Source organism: Pomacea canaliculata, linkage group LG3 (genome assembly GCF_003073045.1).
Source record: "Pomacea canaliculata isolate SZHN2017 linkage group LG3, ASM307304v1, whole genome shotgun sequence".
Lineage (NCBI taxonomy): Eukaryota > Metazoa > Mollusca > Gastropoda > Architaenioglossa > Ampullariidae > Pomacea > Pomacea canaliculata.
In genome coordinates this window covers 40,266,953-40,290,234 of record NC_037592.1, presented here as the reverse complement: position 1 = coordinate 40,290,234, position 23,282 = coordinate 40,266,953, and the positions used below count along the sequence as shown (strand labels likewise).

At 36.9% G+C, this 23,282-nt stretch overlaps 2 protein-coding genes across 3 annotated transcripts; both read right to left on the bottom strand.

Annotated features, from left to right (window-relative positions):
• Nucleotides 1-149: 149 nt before the first annotated feature.
• LOC112559680 lies at nt 150-13,454 on the bottom strand. The gene is made up of 10 exons (XM_025231014.1): nt 13,411-13,454; nt 12,652-12,835; nt 12,387-12,482; nt 10,185-10,361; nt 9,634-9,706; nt 8,937-9,170; nt 7,369-7,535; nt 4,486-4,680; nt 2,332-2,485; nt 150-244 (listed from the first exon to the last, which is right to left on the bottom strand). The coding sequence occupies exons 1-10, from the start codon at nt 13,452-13,454 to the stop codon at nt 150-152; spliced, it is 1,419 nt and encodes a 472-aa protein (XP_025086799.1).
• Nucleotides 13,455-13,525: 71 nt separating this feature from the next.
• On the bottom strand, nt 13,526-22,998 carry LOC112558538. 2 transcript variants are annotated; one of them, XR_003098188.1, is made up of 8 exons: nt 20,159-22,995; nt 19,308-19,449; nt 18,539-18,787; nt 16,653-17,924; nt 15,660-15,875; nt 14,788-15,062; nt 14,008-14,174; nt 13,526-13,666 (listed from the first exon to the last, which is right to left on the bottom strand). XR_003098188.1 is itself a non-coding variant. In XM_025229033.1 (6 exons), exons 4-6 carry the CDS (start codon nt 17,193-17,195, stop codon nt 15,006-15,008), a joined length of 816 nt encoding a protein of 271 aa, XP_025084818.1. In that variant the 5' UTR covers nt 17,196-17,924; nt 18,539-18,787; nt 19,308-19,449; nt 20,159-22,998; the 3' UTR covers nt 14,787-15,005. The 2 variants fall into 2 exon arrangements, 1 of the variants encoding a protein (XP_025084818.1); XM_025229033.1 differs by lacking the exons at nt 13,526-13,666; nt 14,008-14,174 and having other exon boundaries at nt 14,787-15,062; nt 20,159-22,998.
• Nucleotides 22,999-23,282: the final 284 nt, after the last annotated feature.

Below are 23,282 nucleotides of genomic sequence, written 5' to 3'. Positions count from 1 at the left end.
TGCCTTGATGAACAGTTTGTGTTGCTTGAGCCGAATGCTGGATGAACTCACTTTATATGGGAAGATATGTTGATGGTTGAACAGATGTTTGTTTTTAATGTATGTTTCTCCTTCAATGAACGGTCATTGTGTAATACTGTGCTTTGTGGTCAATAGGTCTCTCTGAAAGGACTTTCTTCAGATATGAACAGCATCTCACTTGTCCTCTGCGCTGAGGGTCTTATCAAGATACTGAAAGCTGAATCTGTCAAACAAAGTCATGATTATGACAAATAAAAGCTCAAGCAAAGTTCAGCATGAGAAGGGGATGGTTCATTACTATAAGACACTGTTAATACCATTAAGAAAATAAGAACCAGGATAATCAAGCTTGGAAAATAAAGCCAGAGAGTTTAGAAACATGAACAACACAATGTGACCAAGCAATTCTAGTTTTTATAAATATCAGCTAAGCAGCAATTATTAAAATGCACCAAAATAAGTAAATATGATATAATTTTACAATATTGTCTTTATTATTTCAAAATATCGTTTACATGCATAACACAGTAAACCAGCTATAAAAATGTTTTAGACGCTGAATGATGTAAACTTTCATCAGCAGAAAGTCACTGTATTGCAGGAACTAATGGCTTGCATTGAGATATTAATGGGCGAGGCATTGATCATCCATGTTGTACAATGCATTTAAAGTGATATAGTACAAGACAGTCCATGTTTGAGCATGTATGACACATTATTAATAAGTCATAATCGTTTTGCACTTAAATGCACCAGTGCATGAGCATTAGTGAGCAGATCAGAATAAGATTGTTAGACATAATTTTGCAAACATCTTCAGTAATACCATTTTTGTTTCAAGAGCATATGTCATGACATATCTGACTAAATTTTCCATAACTAAAAATAGTAAGTCCTACACTCACATATGCAAACACATTTCATTCAAATGAATAATTTTTTATCAATATGTACATGACAACTGCTGCATCCATAACAAGAGAACAGATTATTGTTGCATCAAATGAGCTGTACACCCACTAGCATCACAAATAAACCTACTAGTCAAGTTCACTTTTAACAAAAGTTTTCATGCAGTGTAAGACGTCGATAGCATCTTCTCAGCTCCTATTACTTCTTTTCAAAAGAATCACCGCAAAGCAAACATAATTAACACATTAAACAATGAAAGTTATTGTATACTGTCACTGCTCTGCAATTTTTCCTGCATATCTATATGTACCTGCCTCTGTTACCTTGGAAAAATTTGAACAGTTAAAAAACTAATTAAAAAAACTGTAACCCCCTGCTCCCAGAAACAGTTTGAAATTAGCCCTTAAGCATAATTTTACAAATTATGATGAGCTAAAGTAATGAGAAATGAATTAAATAAGAGCAATTCAACATTAGTTCAGAATTTAAAAGTGTGCGTGTGCCTGGAGAGGTCAACAACGTTTAAAAAAACTACAGATCAGGATAGCAGGCTATGACAGATTTAAAAGATTTTTTTTCTTAAAAATGATATATTTTACTGCACATTAATAGTCACATTTTCAGGAATGATCATGATCTAGAAATGTTTTATTTACATTCCTTACACGCATTTATTTGTTTTTCACTTTGTTTTGCCCTGATATCATTTGCAAACATCACGATTGAACCCTGTCATGAGTAATACTAAAGCTGCATCTTGCTACATAATGATTACAGTGTTACATAATGAAATTTTCATCCTTGCTTGCTTCCTCATAATCTTTGGTATGTAATGAAAAATTCAGGGTAACACATATTAAATTCATAAATAACAAACTCGCGGAAATTCCTGCCAGCACTGTCAATAACTGAATCAAAATGAGATGGATTATGCAAGTGCAGATGTCCTTGAGACAGCTCCTGCATGGTGGACGCTTGAACTTGACAGGGTTAGCATTAGTATTGATGAAAGGTTCCCCCAGAAGCACTCTCATCAAAATCATTGTTTTGTGCCCAGAGGTTCTCTGACGCTTATCATCTGCAAAATTGTAAGTAGTTTTAAGTCTTCTATTTTTTTCAATCAAACAGTTTTCTCAAAGCAATAATGAGAAGTTATATCTTAGCAGTTAACTAAATAAAATTCTTACCCTTTCTAATACCATTTCTAGAACAGCAACAACCATACAATCACTTCTTTTTTTCTACTTTTGTCTAACTTGTTCAATCATGGGCACCCATATTACCAATGCAGCAAAGCTAAAAAATTAAATAGACAACTTCTGCTGCCCATCATCAATACCTCATGTACACAAGATTCTATTTCTGAATATTAAACAGAAATAAAAGTTGTGTATTTACCTGTGTACTGATCTGCTTTGGTGGGACTCTCGGCAGCATAGATGCCCTGACCGAGCATGGCTTTCTCATTGGCAATGCGACTGTCCAGTCCAGTGGCAACTATATTATTTATGTATTCCTTTTTGGTTCCATGGAAAAGGTAGTGTTCATTAACCTGAAATCATATTTCAATTTAAAACTATTTAAACAAGTCAGAAATAACTTGTGAAAACCATTTAAGGTCAACTCAAGTAAATATGAAATCAAGCACAAAGCTACCAGGAAGTTAGTAGAACCCACACATGTTATTATATATGTGCATTTTATTACATAAATGTGTTGTGAACTGTTCATTTTGCTTTTAGAAAACCACAGTTGGAGGATCTAACTATGCATTTTTGTTTTAAGAGCCTTGATCATGCTAATGCCCCATCCACAAGCCAACATTTGTAACACAGTGGGAAAGGGGATCTAGATCTCTTTCAAAGTCCATGAGAACCACATGTTCAAAGGTTTGTACCTTGTGAAAATGCTTAATGAATAACTATCTTGTAATGAACTAAATCCAGCTTCTCATTTAAACATAAATTAGCAGTGAAATGGCAGTCAGTTCATATGCAAATTAATACGCACACACACACACACAAACATACTTCAGTGCTTCAAGGCTGCTTAAAGATTAACCTATAGTTAGCCGCAAAATATGCTGCTTAACTCAAAGTAAACTGGTAACATGCTTAGAATACTGATGTAACATTCATTCATTCGTCCTTTGACTAGGACTGGCCACTGTGGGGAGCACATGCAGCTAGCACTCACACTTGCTTTGGGTAACAGTGAGCAGGTCCTGTACAAGATAACCTGTTCACTATTTCATGTTTGTAAGCCATGCTGATTAATATGGCTAAACCAGACCAGCTTACGACACTTAACTATAGCAAGAAGGGTTCCTGGTGTCCTAGGAGTGAGGTGACAATGTTTTCAAACAAAGTCATTGGTCTTAAGTTTCCTGTACAAGATCCAAAGCAGCCTCCTCAAGAACTTGTTCTTGAATGCCTGGATTCTCGCCATCAATCAGTGAGCAGAGTCCATGTTTCCCTTTCGTAATGCAGGTTAACAGGATGCTATGGCTGTACCAGACCCTGTCCAGCCTAGCCATTTCTGCTGTCCAGCCTAGCCATTGTCGCTGTTGCTGTCACAACCATGATGCAGATATTTGTTGTGGAGCTGACATCTTTATAGAGGGTGACTCCCAAGTACTTGAAGCTGTTTCCCTCATTCAGCTGTACACCATTCATGAAAATATCTCTTTCATGATTGCTAATGATATGACATTATTTGTGTAAGTTCTGGTCTTCATTCCATATGTGTTCAAACTGTCTATTGGTAATGTCTTAGGGTTTTGTCATTGCATGCCTTCAGACTGATGTCATCTGCAAAAAGTTCTGTTGGAAGTGAAAGTTTGGTAGTCAAAGTGGGAGCGGGGGTGAGGGGTAGAGGTTCACGATTGATATTCTCCAAAAAGATGAATAGGTGATGGGGGCTTCCCTGATGGATATCTACTGTTTCTTGAAAGAAATTTAGCTCCCATTTGGTCGTACAACAGTACTGTGCTCGGTGTCTTTTAAACAGCACTTTGATGACTTGAAGTAGATCATCTTCAATATTACTTTTTTGCATCACGTTATATCCCCTCATGCCAGACTCTGCAAAAGTCTTTTTGAAGTCTATGAAGTTGTGATGCTTGTCCTGCTGATGCTGAATATGTTTCTCTGTTAGAATTCAATGGTTAAAGATCTGTTTTGCTGTGTTCCTATCTGGTATCTGCAGTGAATATCCATGATCCTGTCTCTAGGTTTACACATGAGGTGGCGCCCATCTCCCTTTCCAAATGAACCACAACCGCAACCGCTGGATAGGTTGTCCAGGCCGCAAAAAGTCTTCGTCCACTGATGCCGTGTTAGGATCACAATTTTCTGTAGGGGTCTAGTTCCTTAGCCTTTATCTTTCTCAAGATTGCCCACAAAACATAGGGGCCATTTTATGTTAGCTAGGGTAGGGTACAATGATACAACCTCTGAACAGCAAAACCTACTTGAGCATGGAGATATTATGTGAATATTTTCAGTTAAATGGGATGTCTCACACATAACAGGTACCATCATTCCTTCTCACCTCAGCTGGATAAATTTGTCGGCGGAGGGGACTTCCTCTTGTCAAATTTGCTGTTGTCAGTACAGGACTTTGTGAGCCAGGCAATTTCTCTATTGGCTGGACGTTGGAACAGCCATGACTAAGATAAAGTATTTCACGACGATGCTTGTACTGGTCCCAGAGAAAGGGATTTTCCAGTCGCTCAACTTTCACAACCTGCAAATATGTCCAAAATCTTGTCACTGCTAAAAATAAATAAGACAAATACACAAATACAGAAACTGTGCTCATAAAAACTATTCAAATGCAAGGATAAACAAATGCTAATAACTAAATTTTTATAAGTCATAGTATTATTACATGTGCATGAAGGTATTTTGTTCATTATTCATGCATGTGCAGTATAAACTCATCCGTGGGAGCAGTGTTCAGTATGTTCGCCACTAAGTTGCCTTTACAGAGACATGTGAATGTAAAGAGATGGGTGAATTAGATCATTACTGCGTTATAAACTATTGCAATGCCAAATTACTGCAGAAGAAAAGTTAACATTATCTGCTTTACTGATGTCAAATGCCTAAACACTTGACATGTTAAAGTTTTGGTTGAAAGCAATATGAAGACAGAACTTTGTGCTGACAGCAAACTGAACTATGCTGTCGATCCTGATTTTGGATAAATATTCAGTCAGAAAATCCCAATATAATATTGTGGGTATGAAAGTCAGTGAAAACATACAAGGGCCACTGCAATGTGCAGTGAATAAAACAACTGTTTTTCTGGTTTGTGCATGGCACTAAACAAACTGCTTAATAGTGATTGGATATTGCACTGATCAAAAAACCTTTATTACTAAGAAAACTTGGTCTTGTATCAACATTTTCTTTAAAACATGAACATTGTGGCCACCAGCTAGAAACAGCTGAAACAAACTAACCATCATTCTTGTCCAAGTTTCCTGCAGCACATGCAGCTATCCCCAGCAAATAAGGCATACTCCCACTAGGTATGTAAATCCTAATTGTTGATAAACCTTATCCAAGGGAGATTCTATATTTCCTTGTTGAAAACACATTCTCATGAAGCAAGTGGATATTTGCTTTAACAGGCAACATAGCAGGCTGGCAGAAAGATGTCTCTACCTTCTGTATGTTATGCCCAAGATATAGCAAACTACTCCCATGCTAACTCGGTCACAGGCCCTTTCCCTTTACTTTGCTTCACCACATATACTCACCATTAAGTCTCCAAATAATGTTTTCCTAAATAAGGAAATCTACTTCTATCCCATATTGCAGCATCAGCCTCAACAGCCAAACAACGCAAAAGTATTCTAAGCCTCGTACTAAGGAAACTATAAGCAGAAAACAACATGCCTGAAGGATCTCTTAAACAGGAGTATAGGAGACTGGTTCAGAACATCAGTTCGAGTTTGACAACTTGCTACATTTTGTTTTTTTAAGAAAGAATCATTGTTTGAAGGACAGACACTAAAGACAAAAGCAAGAACTATAGATGGTCTGCATCAATATTTAGAGTCAGTTGCTATAGCTGAAGCTCAAAACTTAAAATGCTCAAACAGCATTGCAGTGCTCACAGAACTTGAAATACTGACACAAGTGAAGCCCATCTGGAATGACTACAGAGAGCTGGGTACACTTTGATGTCAGTGGATGCAAGATTATCCATGTGTGCCAACAGATGGATGATGCATGGAGGGAGAGAGGGTGAGTGGGATGGACAAATGAATGGATGATGATGATAATGATGCTGCTGAGCTGAATACACTCACTTGAATGTTTGTATGATTCAAACCCAAACCATCCTTTCCATGTCCCACAAACTGCTGCTGCCAAGTTGCTTTGATCAACTGCTCCACTGCTGATTTTTCTTTGTCATCAACCTTAAACAGCTTTCCCTGCTTGTGACTTTTGCGAAACAAGTTTTCAATATTCCCATTTCAGGTGACTGTAACATAAAGAAAAGCCATTTGACATTTGTTTTTTCAGTTGTTTACAAATGTGTGGTATATGCTTGTATCCACTATAAGCTGAAAATACAAAATCCAGAATGTCAAGTATCAACGTAAGATTTAAGATTAGGTCGATCTGAATGAATATAAACATAAGCACTTATACAGCTATGAGCATGTTTACAACATTTCAACATGATGGATAAAGATCCTCCAGAAAATATATGCATCCTTGTACACACACCAAAAATATGTGTAATATAAGTGTGTATAAAGATCAGCATACTTATATGCCAAGGGCATATAGCCAATAAAAATCTAAATTATCAACATGCCAAGCATCACCAGACTAATGTAACAATGCCAGAACAGACACTGGGATATGAATGATTAAACAACGTTGAGGGTTGAGGAAGAACCAGATGGATAGGGGAGACAATACTTTGAGACCCCATCACCAGATCAGTTTACATACGACTATATCATATCCCAGCATTCTTGAGCTCAATGAACAGGAAACCTCATCAACTGACACCTTCCCCATGTAAAAAATTGGATAATAGATACATGATTTTCAGAAGCTAAGACAGCATAGGTGTGAAAATGACTGTCTGCCTTAGTTTAGGGGATGGTGAGAGATGATGCAGTAGTGTATAAATTGATCAATTGCTGGTGTGTCATAGAACTGCTCTTCTTCCCAATCCATTAGTCTATTCACACAGCTGGGACAAGGGACAGCACTAAGGGACTTCCAGGTGTATTTTTGAAAGGTTGATGTTAACTTCTTTAGTAATCACAATCAGATTTAAAAAAAACTCTCTGGATTTTGTAATAACTGAAATAAATAGTAAAGACCAGTTATATGCACCAGACATAATACAAAGTTAATGTAAACAAAACAAAATCAAGGCATTAAATATAAGCATTCTGACCTTCCAGTATGTTGGAAATTCATGCTTATCCAATGTGCATTTACGATGTCTACGGTTTCCTTCTTCTTTCATTTTCTGAAGTCGTGCCATCATCTTGTCATTGATGAAAGTCATAGTCTTGCTCATCCCGAGTGGTTGCCCTCTCAATACAAGGGATTGTTTCCCATCTGCAAAGCATCAGTTTGAAACATCAAGATTTATACATAAAAAAATCTCATTTAAGCACTTCCTGATGTCCATGAAACATTGAGAAAATAACCTTGAAAATAATTGATATTAAGAGATACAATAGTTAAATGATAAAAGAATGATAAAAAAAAGTACCACTAGAGGATTTAGGCAAATTTACATTTACACATTATTTATGAGGCATTTCCTTCATACTGAAGAACAGCACCAGTATGATTGTCCACAAGTACAACCATTGGGTGCTAGAGATGATATCCTATAAATGTATAAGGTCTTATAAAAAAAAAGACAGAATTAATCTTGCAGAACAAAGTGATGGTCAATATGTATAAAAGTTTAAAACAATGACTAATCAGGAAGAAATGGATGCAAAGAAAAAAGAACAGCTGAATGATGTGCACTTACTAGGTAAATAGGCAGGTAGATAGCCAGATAGGTAGGTAGGCTTGGGACTATCACTTAAACCAGCAGCCTATATACTATTTCTTTATTATATGTATTGCTGTTACTGGTCAGGTTTTGCAGGATTGTTTATTCCTCATAATCATACTAGCAAGCCCTTAAAGTTTTGGAATCCTCTAGGAAGTTATTAAATGTGTTAATATTAGATACAGTCTTTACATGTTCTGGAAGGCAGTTCCAAAGAGCAGCTAAGCTGTTAGAAAAAACATTTCTGTGAATGTTCGTAAGGCTGTATAAATTTTGTTGACTGCTTCTCAGTGTAAACATTTGATTAAACTCAAAGAATTTGTTAATATCAACATTACTAATCTGGTGATTAGGGAAGGTGACTGTAAAGTTGCTAGCCTTTCTTTACATGATTGACCATTAAAATAATTTTATAATGCAGTCACTCATCTCTGCACCATTTCCATAACAGGCTACCTCTTTAGAGTTGGTGACCATAAAGTACTCCTATGTTCCAAGACTGGCCTGATAAGGGCACAAGAAATTGCACAAAGGTGACCTTCTCTAGGGCCACAAACTCTGTCTGATTAAACTTTATTTGCTTTATCTTTAATATGAAGGTCACATTTTAAAGATGTATCGCAAAAGTGACTGTAAATCTTGTTTCGAACTGGTTTGGTAAACAGTAACCTACACACACTAGGAAGTTTGCACTATGTACTTATTGTCAGAGTTCTGTACAGAAAGTAGAAATTTTGATGTGTAACAGTATAAAAATTGTACAATATGATGAGACAAAAGTTGTGTTATTAGAACTTGTTTTAAACATAATATGTGACTGTAATCGATATCTACAAACAGCACTTCAAAGTCAATGACATTAGTTTTAAAAACCAACAAATGTTGAACAGCATGTGAGGACAGCACATCAAAGGTCAAGTTCTTTGATAGTTCATAGGGATCCCTCTTACCTGCAGCTGCTTGCATCCTAAGAACAACACAATTTTTGATGGCTTCATCTTCTATTTCACTGAGATCTTTCTGGCTGAGTTTCCGGATAGTTTCTGTATTGGGTACAGTTTCCTGGCACAGAAACTGAGCTTTCAAGCTCTGAGCAACAGCCTTACGAACTTTTGATATGTTTTCCTGCTTCAAAGTACAGACAGACCCTGTGCTCTCACCGCCAAGTAAACTTGCATCATCAGCTGTCAAAAATTAAAAAAATGTACAAATATATCTAGTGTTGGGCCCTTGAGAAAACGGTAATAGCATGTAAATTATGCTAAATATTTTTTATAAATTCCTGAAGTTGTATGCTTACCATTCGTTCAATTTTTTTTCACCTACAAAAATTCTGCTTGAAAATTTTCAACAATGGTTTAATTAAAGGTTTCCTAAAATAGTCTCAAACAATGAAACATATAAACCAACATGAAATGCAAAGGATGTTTAAAAATTGTTTGACAATTTGGGGAGGATTGGTTAGTCAGTGGAGCCTTGGCTTACAAGATGTCTGATCCTCTTCCAGATTAATCCATGGCAACTCATCATCGCTGTCATTGCTGACAGAAATATCAAATCGTCAATGCCAGGAGCAGCATTGTCATCATCAGACTCAACACTGTCATCTTCATCTTCATCAGAAATAGCAGCGCCCACCATAGGTACCTGTGATTGTCTGTTGCAGAATATTTTTAAACTTCTTTGCCATGCTTCTGTCGTAGACAACAATGTTGACATTCTGCAACCCCACGGAAGAAAAAAATTAACAAAGAGTAAAATGTTTCCCTAGCAGAGCAGAATGTTGAAAACATATGGGTCTCCCATAAACAGAAAGTATATGAACCAATTCAAGGGATACCATGTGTTTTCAACATTCTGTGCTGCTAAGGTTATTTCAGAATTATTGAATGCAGTCTCTGTGTGTAAAGCATTTGAGGTAACAATGTCTCACAAGAATGTTTGTATATCTTTACATATATTGTGTAGCATCTGCCACAACTTAGACATTATATATATTGTTAACCACTAAGTTGCAGCTTAGACATCGTGTATAAATAAATATGTAGACACATTTTTTTAAGCAATAAGTCTCAGCATATATACATAAAGGCTAACTCACAGCTTGGACATCATATGTTTTTTGTTAAAGGCGAAGTCAAGTCAGAAATTTGTGTGATACATTACCTTCAAGCAAAGTGACTTTTGCAAAATGTTACCTGAAAGTAGTGTGGTTGACTGCTGAGGAACTGCTTAATGGTATCAATCATTGTTGCGATGACTGTATCCTCAGGAAATTTAAATTTTCTACCAGCACCAATTGGTGGAAAGGCAATAGATGTTTTTCTATACATCACTGCTGTTTGCAAGCACTTTTCCACTATGCTCTTTATTTTCTAGAAACAAAAGAAGATAACAAATAAATCAAGTATATAACATTTATGCTGCTTGATGCAAGTTTCAGAAGCTGGTCTTTCTCACAAAGCTAAGGATGCATTATCATCACACACACTTTAGAAGAGACAGCATAATGTTCAGGAATCAGGTCTAAGTCACCATGATTGAAGTACTACCTTTGTGTAGCTAAGCAGACTGAACACTCCTTATGAACAGTGGTTAAGTTTGCAGGCATTCACAACATTGTAAAAGGAAACAGTTTGTTAAGGTCATCAAAGCTGAAAGTCGTGAAGAGTAAGAAAAAGAAAGAGTGTGTGTGAGAGTGTGAGAGAGGGTGTACGTGTGAAAGAGAGAATGTGTGTGTGAGTGAAAGTGTGTGTGTGAGAGAGAGAAAAATAGAGAATAATTATCTGTGTATGAGAGAGAGGAGGAGGGGGGAATTTGGTGTTTTACTATGAACCAGCAACCAAGGCTATATCATGGCAACGCAGTGAGCCCTGAAACAGACGCCACTTGCAGAGAAAGAACAGCATGGCCCAAGATGAAAGCTGAACCCAGGAAAGCCAACCCTCACTGTACTGGTGATAAGCTTTAACCATTGTGCCACTGGACTGCCTCTGATTGTGTGGGAGAGAGTGTGTGTGGGTGTATGTATGTGTGAGAGAAAAGATGCAGTTATATGTTAGGAAGAGTTTGACCTCATAACTGGATGCATGTTCATGGCCACAAGTTCACCTAGGACAGCATGAAAATGACTGAACAGGTATTTAAATCATTGCCTGAACAATAAATGGTGTCTGTGGCTAGTAAGTTAACTGCAATGAAAGAGCCACAGGAATGTCGTCTTTATTTTGTGTTTTTGTGTTAACCATGATGAGCCTGGTTTGGGCTGGGTTCCGCTATGCAAGCTCACTGATTATAATATTATTTTATTAATTAGTCTATGCAATGCTAATTTAATGCTGTATCTATGCATTTACTTTATATAAAATGGTGCACATACAATGCTTTTACTATCTTTCAATGTTATTTGTTTTTGTTTGTGCAAAGCACACTGATCGAGTCTGCTCTATAATGTGAGAAATGTGCTATGTAAATCTGCTTTATTATTCTTAAATGAATGTTTAAGAAGTCTGCAGGAATGTGTACATTGTGGGGGAAAAAAAAGAGATAACAATTAGACACATAGAATTAATTCATGCAAAAAGGGCCTTATCACTGAGAAGAGTTCCATTTCGCAAGCTGCCTTGAAGTTGTTCTTAGACTTGTAAATAATATAATATTTACTATTTAGATGTGTGGTCCATATCATTAATGACTTTAAGACAAGATTTTAAAATGGGTTATTAAGCAACCATAACATGAATGTCAATAACTAAGACTCACAACAGTCACATTTTGTGAAGATCCTGCTTTGTCGATCACTGCATGTAGGATGAAATTTGTCTGTAGTTGATTTCCTTGACTTCGGACAGCTGGTAGTTGGGTAGGTATCACCTGCACATCAGCTGCTGCCGCCGGTTGGTGCGATTGTTGTTGGAGCAATTGCTGCAACTGTCGTACTTGCTGTGATGCTGCAAGGTTTGCTAGTGGACGTGTCTGTAGCACCTTCAAACAATTTAATTAATTCTAGCATAAACATTTCTTTTAAGTAACAAGAAATAATCATCACTTTACTCTTTATCACATGTAGAACATCCCTAGAAAGTAATATAGTTGCTACATTGCCAAGGAGAATGTTTTAGTAAGGCATAATGATTTTAAAGTCTTAAAAAAAAAAGGTATTTGTGAGAGATTGAGGTGGTCAAGGAGAAGAAAGTGTCAAAAAAAGAAAAAAAAAACCAACTAAACAATCAACACATAAATATCCATTTGGTGATGTACAACATGAGAAATGTCATATTTAAAAGTCTGATCATTTGTGAATTATGAGATCAGCAAAATAAAATAATATTTTTAATGATTACATTAGTTTGCAAATCTGAGTAAATGCCTAATTGTGTGTATTGTATTATTCTGCTAACCTGCCCAGCAGTGGGACACTTTTTAAGAATAGCACCACCAACAGCTGTCCCTTTCAGGTCAAGGTCAGCTCCAACTACACTAACCAGTGCATCCACCTGCAGCACAATGAATAATAGTATAAACAAAACAGCTATCATAAAAACCGATGTAAGATTTATTTATGAAAATTAAACTATTTAAGTGGGAGAATGTATACACACTTTGACATCTGCTATCCATGGAGAAAGCTCAAATTCAAAGTTTAAAATGAAAATAAAAACATACTGTTTCCAGAGTGATGTCTCCTGATTTGATTGTTAACTGTGTGCCTCTTGGTCCGACAGAAACACTAAAAGGTTGGAAGGGCCTGTGATGATAGGTGTGGTGCTTGTGTCTTCTGTGAGCAGGTTTGCTAGCTGTTTCTCTGGTCGAACTTTGGCTCTTCTGATTACGCTGTGTAATCATGAACCTAGAGCAACAGGTATAAAATAAACTGCACCACATAACATGTTTACCAAAATTTCTCTCTCTCGCATACATACACATATACACATATGCACACACACACATATATATATAAAGGTTTTCTTATTATAAAGAAACTATATGCCTGTGTACTGGTAATTACACATAACAACCGAGGAACAACCAGCTCACTGAAGTTCTTCAGCTCTCAGCAAAACGTTTTCTTAACAATATCTATTTCCACCTCCTGAACAATATCCCAGCAAAAAATGTTTTGCATGAGCAAGCAGACGACAATGTAGCAATCATGAACAAAGAATATGGACAAAAATGAGGAACTGAGAAGCAACTGGAACAATTCACTGGATTTCATATTTCTTGAAAGAGATGGTTCAGACTTGAAAGCTTCAAACACAAACACAGTTCATCGAAAAAGAGGCAGAGAATATGTTGAAACATAAAGTGGGTTTGTGAAAAATATAAAAACTGAGAAAATTAAGTATTGATGAAAGAAATCTACATTTTTTTTACACAAAAGCTAAAAAAAAAGTCTTAAGATTTTTTCTGAAATATTTCTACCTTACAGTACCCAAGGCTTCCCCCAAGCCCTGCACCAACTTCATTTTGGCTCCATCACACCCTCCCCATTTCTCCCCATCAAAAAGACTACAAGACACTGCATCATGTAATCACCTCTGTTTTGGCAGTTGACACTTTGGTGGCAGACTGAAAGTTACAAGAGCCTCCAGACCCTGATCCTTCAATGTGTGTTCCAGTCCAGCAATATACTGCTTCAAGCCAAAAATGTGTAGGCCATTCACCACTAGTGCATAATCTGTTGAAATGATGAAATCAGTAAGTGACAAAATAAAAACCTTTAATGATCTGCTAAATGAGGTTCAATACTTGAAAATTTTAATTAGCAGCAACTGACAACTATTGTGTGTTCTTCATTGAAAAAGAAAAACTAATCCTAGCAGGTTGAACTGTTTTTTCTAAAAAGAAACTTTATTAAAGAAAAGAAATTTTCTCGAGTGTAAGATGATGAATGATCCCATATATGGTGCCTAAGTATGACTTCTTAGGCTTAAGTATAATTTATGCTGAGAGATGGAATTGTAGAAATAATAATGATGTTACTAAGGTCTACTCAAAGTCAGACACATGCAAACACACCTGTGTATTTAGGAAAGGGATGCTTGAGGTCGAATGGTGCTGTATAAATGCTTTTCTTGATTAAATCCAATTTTTTCTCCACCTCATCCAGGGAATTTTGCTGACATTCATACTGGAGAATGTACTTGGCTGAAGTTTCCTGTTCATCAAGTATTTTCCCATTTTTCCTGTGGTAGATCAAGAAGCTTTTTCAATGTTTCTTCACGCACATTTCTGATAAATTTATTTTTCTCCATTATATCTATATGTATAAATGAAACATTATATCAATGTATGGTAGTAAATATAAGTGTCATAGGGTTTCAGTTTGTTTGCGTGGACATAGGGCGATGTGTTTGCATGCACATCTATGTTTGATTGTGTATGCAGTTTGTATGTTCTTGCATGCCTATTTTTGTACATATATATTCATCAAATCATTTGTGCACATGCATGCACACACACATACTTCTGTACTCTGTACACTTCTGTACACAACTGTACCACCTTTTGGTGTATTATGAATCATGCAGTAATGAAAAACTTAACCATGTTCAATAATTTATAATTTGATAAAGGTGTGTGTGCACATGCACAAATCTACGTGCTTTTATGGGCACTATTAGGCAGCACATCATCATCGCCACAGACCTTTTATTTGATCTTAAAAGATGACTATTCATACACTCTCTAAATGTTTCAAGTAAAATCATGAAGCTGTAAATTGAACTATTCCTTTGCAGATTGTAGTTATAGTGATATTCACACTACAAGCATTCTTTAAGAAATGTTGTTTCATACGTGATCAAAGCTTTGGCATTAAACAGCTGTGCGGAGAACCAATGTTTGCAGGCTCTTCCAGCTAAGTAGACCCTGAATTTGGAATACCTTCCTGCCTGGTCTCTGGCAGTCTATAAAGTCAATTATTTCACGTTTGGCCACGCCCACATCACCATTGATGCCCATCACTCTTAGTTTTCCTGAATCAACGGTGATCAACCTCACCATCATTTCCTCTTCTACTTTTTCTTTTTTGCAGTAAACTCTGGACAGTTTAAGATTTCTATGGTCTTGACCTTCAGACAGGCAAAAAACAGACAAAACATAAACTTTTAAATCTTTTTTTCTACCTTCAGGTATTAAAGTCTTTTTTTTTTCTTTTTTGTAAAAACTGTCAAACATTAACATCTTTCAGTTTGCCTTTGCTTTCCATTTTGTCTCATTTTGGATTAATTTGGTGTACAGTGCTAAAGGCATCTATAATTTTCAAAATGATATACTTTAATCTCGACCATGTAGCATATCTGGAATCTGAATGAGGGACATTTGATATAATAACTAAGATAGCAAGGTCATTTAATACCTAAACTCAAATTCCTGTCAAGACAGCAATTGTAAATTGTGAAGTGGCACATTCATGAGCAAAATATGGCATACACTTAATCATTTTAACAGTTACATCTTTATTAAAAATAGAAAATATGCAAGAAATATTATTTCTCCAAATTTTTTGTCAAAACAAAACACTTGTATCAATTAACAAGAAACAAAGAAAGACAGATCTGATATCAAGCAAGTGGAGTCAAGGTGAAACAGATTCCTAAGAAATCTAAGAAATGTTAAATGAGTAATCAGTAACATTTAGGATGTAGAATTTACAATTTCATCCTGACCTGAACATATTCTTCAAGAATGTTGCGCTTGACTTGCTGCAGGAAATTTTGAACATTTTGCATGTTGTGACTTGTACATGCAAGGACTCGCCCCTGTAGATCCATGGAACAGTCAGGAAATGTCTCCCTGACTGCAGACAAGTATGTCTTCCCTTTTTCTGAGCGTAAAATGTTGATAATATCTTCATCCAAGGTTATGTTGTCTTCTGCTAAGTCCTTAAAAAAAAACAACAGATGAATGCTTATAGGAATTGAAACCATGTATATATATCACATTCATATGGAAAGTATAGGAATTAGAGAGGGAGTGATAATCATGTGAGTGTGTGTGTGTGTGACTTACTGTGTTCATACGCGTGCAAGTGAGAGAGAATGTGCATCTGTGTGTGGTGAGTGAGAGAGTATCAAAGTTCTTCTCTTAAGCGCTATAAGAACATAGTCCTTAGGAGTGTGAGTATGCACTTTACAAATTTTTGCATTTATTTATTATTTATTAAATTGTAATAAAATGTCAGGGGGAGGGAAGAACCCATCACATATAGTATCTTGTTAAGATTAGCTGCATGCCACTATTTGCAGATATCAGGTGTATAATAATTTATTTAAACAAAAAGCATGTGTCACATCTGTAAAAAGTAAAACTCCTGAAATGAAACATATCTAGAACTCTCTAGAACTAGATACAGTAGAATATATATGTACTTCAGAAAACCACATTTTATGTAAAAAGGGAAATATTAATTTAATAATAGTTTACTATTTAGTAACAATATTTTATATTCATACATGATATTTTTCAGTACTTTTTTATACATAATATTTAAAACATGTTCATATGCATCAGGTGTATAAAAACAACATCTCATGATTTCTCAATTTCATATGAATGCAAATGCACATACTCTCTCTCTTACATGTCCTTTACCAGGAAATATTCAAATAAATAATGAAAACCAATTAAAATGTAACAGGTCATGCTGCCAAAAGACTCACCTGAACACGGGAGAGAAAATCTACTTTGGCTGCAAGACAATCATCTTCACTTCCAGTAAACTTCACTTTTCCATCATTCGGAAGGAATATCACACTACATGTTTTGCATTCTTGTGGAAAGTTTGAGAGCAGGTATAACTTGTAGGCTGGCACATCAACTGTCTCTGTTTTCTGACTCTTAAACTTCTCAAGCTCTCTCTTCAGACGTTCATTTTCCTCCTCTAATTCTTTCTTTCTTTCTAATTCTACTTTCTCTTTTCTTTCATTTTCTTCCTCAGCCAACTTTTGTCTTGAAAGATTTTCATGTGCAGCCTGCTGTTGTGAAAGATTTCTTTCCTTCAGCCTTACATGCAGTTGTGCAACTGTTTTCTTCTGGGAGAATTTCTTGGATTTCTGCAGATCTGTCTGTCCTAGATGTAGGACTACCATATAGTTCACTGTCAGAGAAATCAGAATCAAAATTGTCATTCTGTGAAAATGATTTGAGGACGTTCCAATCAGAGACTGCAGGCCTCTCAGAAGGAACATAGTTACAGTCTGCATCTAGCGTTATCACTGGTTTTGGCATTGAGTCATGTGCTTTAGGACTGACACGGCTCTAGTTTGTCTTTTAGAATATTGTTTTTCAAACATGTCTGATCTATTTTGTTTGTAGTGCTGATCACTAGACTGTGCTTGGTCTAAAAAACTGTCATCTCCAACAAAATCATTTGAATAATGATTATAGTTCTTTCCCCGCCTTCCTCTTTGGGGATGAGTTTCATGAAAAGTTTGTTTGTCGTTTGACTCTTCCAAGTTGTGGTGATCCCAGCGCCCAGACTTGTTATTTGTGGGTAGAAAGCCTCTTGCCCTACCTCTGTAATTGTTTTTTCTGCTTCTTCTCCTGCTGTATCCACGGCCACCCCTCTCATCCCTCGAAGGATAAGATCTTTCATCAATCGTGAAGGAATTTTCTGACATTTCAAATGTTTCATGAGATACATACTGATCCTTGTAAGAGTGCACCTGCCTGGAGGAGATCATGTCTTCCACTTCCTCTAGATGATGGGTTAGGCAAAAGTGGAGGTCTTATATTGGTTGCAGGCTTTGTTGGCATTGGAGAATGTCTCTGTTCACTGGCAGCCTGCAGAGGTTTTCTTGGTCTGACCTGTTTTTGTATGTTCATCAACTCATTCAACAATAGCTCATGAAACTCTGGATAATATGGTTCCACTTGCACAACAGTCCCTTTAGCAGGCGTGTGCTCCTTGCTGGCCATCACAGATCTTGCCACTGTGAAAGAAAAAAGTCTTGGTTATTTTAAATGTTATATAACAGTAAACTGCAACCAAACAGGGTAAATGCTTATGACTGGTTAATTGCTATATAGATCTGTATATATATTTGTGTACATGAATATGTATATAGTTATATCAATATTTTTGTATATAAATGTAATGTAGAACATACTGGTTTTATCAACCAAGCTAAGTTAGAAGGTCTGTTTGGCAAGAATCATTTATACTGTCTCTTCTTACATGAATGAGAGAAGAAATCTGAGCTGCTTGGCAATTACTACTTACATGTGTGACTTTGTGACTTTGATATAATTGCCTGACCAGTAGTGACACTCATATTTACAATCTTAATTTTGGTACAGACAATAAACTAAACTCTAAACAATCTAACCATATGCATCACTGAAACTGGGAGACAAGTACAAAAAATGGATTTAACAAAAATAAACAGGTGTTAGAAGAAATTTACTATTTCAGATTTTGTTAGATGAGTGTAAAATGGAACGTAAGATCCCTACTGTCATCTGTAGAGAAACCTTACACCTGCACTTATTGGATATTTTATCTGACTCAACTTAAGAATTACTAACACAGTAAACCCCAGCTTACCATCAGGAGAAGAAAATTTTATCACCGCAAAGCCGTTGTCATGATTTACATCACATTTCTCCACTTCACCATCATGACAACCAGCATGGGACTCTCAAAGTAGTACATCAGATTGTCACTTGTCAGATTGCTTGGAACCTCCCAAACCAAAATGGAGGCTGGTGGAACTCCTGATGTAGTCAAAGCTAAGTTGTCTGCCCTCCAGGGGCTTCTGGCTGCTCTGCTCACATATTCTATGGAAGATTTTTTCTTTAAAAAAATAAACAAACAAAAATTATATTAGTCTTCCCAGCATAAACTTGCATTGTGTCATTAGTGTCCAACTGCCTGAAAGTCTGTAATATCTACATCATTTTAGTTTCATTTTAGGATAGCTTTTATAACTGGAATACAAAAAAAAACAATGCTCGATTTATGTTCAAGAAGAAAGTTTTCATTTCTTTAGTGAAAGTCCCTTTAAATTATTCTATTTCCCACCAAAAGAGATAAACAGTGGAACAGATTTTTCCAAAAAACGGGCTTCAACAGCAAGACTGTAATACAGGATGAGAATAAGCAAAGTGTAATATTTAAAAATATGTTCTCAAACATTGTGAAAAAAGAATATTGTTACAACGGATACAGATTTCAGTGTTCTGCTACTAAAAGAAAAAAATTGTAGTCTGGGGAAGGCTTGTGTTTGTGAGTCACTTTCATTAGAATTCTAAAGCTAAGAATCAACATAAAAAATTACCTCTGTATGATAAGGAAAAAAAAGGTAAAATAATACCTGTCAACTCCTCTGTAAAGGTAACAATAGCAGTGTGTGTAATACCACCACAAAATATAACCCCATTCTCCTCGCTTACACTCAGAGATGATACCACTTCGATATAGTTGGTTATGAGATCAGAAGAACACTGTGGAAGGCCCTGAAATGTCATGCATCCATGTTATTTAGAATTCTTTACCCTACTACTTTCATAAAAAAAAGCAACATGGCAGGTATTTACATTTGGTTTACATTTCTTTCATGAATACCTTCTGTAACTGGAGAGATTTTTATCACTGTATTTTACTTAACACTTTTAGGGATGTACAAGTCTCAAATGTCAGTGGCTTAGGAAGATGCCTGGCTTTGGGGTGGGGTCAAACTGATCCTGACATTGATATCACACTCGCACATGACAAAATCTCTTCTTAGTTCCTATGCCACTAAATGTACTTATGTTTGTTAGGTTGTAGCTGTTTACTGTGTGTATCTAGTGATTAGGTTTAATGATCGAGCTTTTTAATTCTTTCAGCCACATACATCAGTCTAGATCTATAGCTCTTTCTCTCACATACATATAACATTCTCTTTCTTCGGAGTATAAATATACATATTCGGCTGATTTTCTATGAATATTATCAACTACTGCTTGTGCACCTCCTCTTTAAAATGGCACTATAATTATATAGAGGTACGTAGGAGGAATAGTTATTAAAGTACATTCTTTCTCTAAAAGGTTCCTGGGTAGTGAGAAGACTATAAATATGTACAAATACAGCACACTTGTAAAGTCTTTACTAAAGATGAACGAAAACGAGATTATTTGGATCCTGTTTCGATGTTTGATATATACCTTCATTCATTCTTACCTTCACAACTAGCTTGTTTCTCCACGCTCCGTCCATTTCTTCGGCCATAACCGCAATATTGCTCTGTCTGATATTTCATTTAGCACAGCTCTTGCTAGTGTAGTGTTCTTTCTTAGAGATGACGATAGACTGCATACACAAGTTAGTAGATCGGGATTTCCCATGAACGAAACCAGAACCGAAAGTAGCAACTCGTACTAAGAAAGACAACTCGCAAGTCGACTACACCTTTCACTCTACAGTGTAACGTATAATAGTGTAGAAACACAGACTTGAATCACAGACTTCTATCTCTACACGTTAGTGATAAAATTGCACAATTAAAATACCCGGATATTCTCTGTGTGGATAATAAAATGGTGTGGATGCTTGATGTTTTCTTCGTGATTTTCCTCTCACTTTCGTTTCCGACAGTCTTGACGTCACGGAGCTATATATAGCGCGACTTCACCAAGTGGGGCGCCCGGTGGTGTAGTGGTTAGTGAACGGATCAGGGTTCAGATCTCGTCTCGGGACGCTCTGTATATATGACACCTATTCGCAGGACTGGGTATTGGGGGTTTTCTTCGGTTTCCTCCACCACCCTCTACCCCTCATATAGTGTGAAATCGCCGCAAGGTGGAGGAACTTTCCTACTAAATAAACCAACCAGAATATAGGATATCCGTTACCCCTATTCGAGCACCTCATCAGCATGACGTTACATGTACCCTCGAGAAAAACGCGTGGTACCTCGAATGAGGTCAAAGCTAGAATACGAATTTCGAAGGCTACATATCTCGCTAAACGTTGAGAGACACTTGACTTTTCGGATTTCCGTGCTACTATATATATATAGGGGTTGTACCAACACTAAAATAATCTTCATGCTTTTAATAAAGGAACATTAAATATATAAATCAAACCGTGAGTAAACTTTTGATTGAAAACTGTCAAAAACCTATTTCACCGAAATAATATTATATATTCACCAGAGAGAATCAATGGGAGGAGACAGGCTATAGCTATAGTTTTATAAAATTGTAGTCCACCATTGGTAGTATTTTTTATTTTTTCTTTACTAATGACTGATGTCCAAAATTGGAGGTATTTTAAAAATGTTTTTACTGATGATTGGATGATGATGGCTAGATACCACCCCCGAAATACTAGACCGTCGTTGGAAAACAAGTTACCCCCAACAAGCAGCTTACGAACATGTGTGTGAGAGAAAAGGCAAGAGCTTTCACCGTATACTCCAATGGACTGTTCCTGTTAGAGTGCGATCTATCTTGGTCGAGATGCTGCGCATTATAAGTTCACACTATTTAAGGTGTCCGGACGTCCCAATTTAGGCGGGACCATGGACGTGTAAAACAAGTTCGTGGGCGGGGCAGTCCCGCCTTTGACCACGTGTCACGTCTGCTTATAAAATGTCCCTTCGGGACGCCCAATGTCCTGCTTTCATCTAAAATGTCAATGAATGTCCCGCTTGTATTTACAAATCTGATTACACCATACGTTCACATCCGTACCTTTGGTTTTGGCATTTGCCTATTGCCGTTTGATTAAAAATTTCAAATTATTTGTCTCCTCGTTTACTGCCTTTTGGCTTTTACCCCTCCCACCTCCCCCGCTTTTTATCTCCGAGTGTAAGCGAGGAGAATATGGAGTTATATTTTGTGGTGGTATTACACACTCTACTATTATATGCTACTTTCACAGAGGAGTTGACAGGTATTATTTTTACCTTTTTATTTCCTTATCATAAGGATGTATTTTTTAATGTTGACTCTTAGCTTTAAAACTGACAACACTATGATTGGCACATGTCCCGCTTTCGCTCCCGAAACTTCCGGTCACCTTACACTATTAATAATATTGGTATATTTTACTCTGATAGCCATGCATAATCACTGCAGCAGAAACAGTGTCGATCATTTACTAGGAAAGATCCATACCATTTCTTCAAATTATTTCGTTTTAATAGCTCATATATTTAAGTAAAAATGTACATTGTAACACCCTGTGGTTACTCGATTTAGTCTTTCAAGCATGGAAACGCGGTAAAGGTGTCACTTAGCACCAATTAAGTCACTGATGTATGAAGGTTTCTGGTTCATCGACCTTTTCTTACCTCCAAAACTCTATGCAAATGATCCTCGTTCCGTTCTTATTGGCACGCAAAACGTACGCACGTCACATCAGTCCGGCAATGTGCAACAACTCCCCACGAAGCAAGAACGGTTGTACGGATGTATGGTGGTACATTGTGGGACTGGCGCAGGTCAGATGGACATGATTTGGGGAGGCAGCGGACGAAGGTCACAAAATGCGGTACAGTGGGGAAGATACCACGCAGGCACGAGTATGGGGTAGACTTCATCGTTCATAATTAAGACAGTCGGAGCCGTCATCAGCTGTACACCCGTATCCAGCAGGCTTGTCTCCATACATGTCTCAGCTAAGCCATACCTTGTGAAGCTGAAGCTGAAAGCGAAGTTCCTCTCAAACCACTCCATTAATCGCTTTGATTTGGAGAAGCTGCAAGACTCAAACGGTGTTAAGGTCTTCAAGGCCAGAGTTGGTAAATTCGCCGCACAGAGCTTGGAGGACTGTAATGTAGACATCCTCGCTAAAACATCAAAGTGATGCTACTGTCAAAAGTTCAGGAAGTGATAAGGCGTGAAAGAAAGAAGAAACAACCCTGGGTCACGAACGACATCCTAGATCCAAAGGAAGGCCTTTCAGAAAATGGGGGGAGGGGGAGGACCCGAAGCAGCTTCCAATGGCCGGAGGTGAACTGCGCCATCAAGAAAGGAATTATTAGGGAGAATTTGATACAGAGCCAACACAGGACCACAGAGGAGGGAATGACATGAGGTGACAGCATGGCTACCTTACAGAGAGCAATGCTGTATTCAAGTTCAACCGATGGAATAAATATTGCAAATACCTTTACAACTTCCAGCTAAAAACAACGTAGACATTCTAGTTATGAAATGAATTGTATAGCAAGAGAGAGAGAAAACTTGCTTTCCCCTTACACACAACCACAATTTTATACGAATCTAACACACATACAGACATACAGATAAGGATACGTAACATTTGAAAATATAACTATATTAGAATTAGTAGACCA

What these genes read in the sequence shown, in the direction of transcription:
- LOC112559680 (XM_025231014.1), bottom strand. Translation starts at nt 13,454, where the DNA reads ATGAAGTTGGTGCAGGGCTTGGGGGAAGCCTTGGGTACTGTAAG. An exon ending in GTCAACCACACTACTTTCAG is followed by an intron (nt 9,707 to 10,184) that starts GTAACATTTTGC and finishes GTGGGGTTGCAG; the next exon opens with AATGTCAACATTGTTGTCTA. An exon ending in AATTTCCAACATACTGGAAG is followed by an intron (nt 4,681 to 7,368) that starts GTCAGAATGCTT and finishes ACATATTTGCAG; the next exon opens with GTTGTGAAAGTTGAGCGACT.
- LOC112558538 (XM_025229033.1), bottom strand. Translation starts at nt 17,195, where the DNA reads ATGCAGACTGTAACTATGTTCCTTCTGAGAGGCCTGCAGTCTCTGATT. An exon ending in ATTTTCTCTCCCGTGTTCAG is followed by an intron (nt 15,876 to 16,652) that starts GTGAGTCTTTTG and finishes TTTTTTTTTAAG; the next exon opens with GACTTAGCAGAAGACAACAT. An exon ending in TTCTTGAAGAATATGTTCAG is followed by an intron (nt 15,063 to 15,659) that starts GTCAGGATGAAA and finishes GCCTGTCTGAAG; the next exon opens with GTCAAGACCATAGAAATCTT.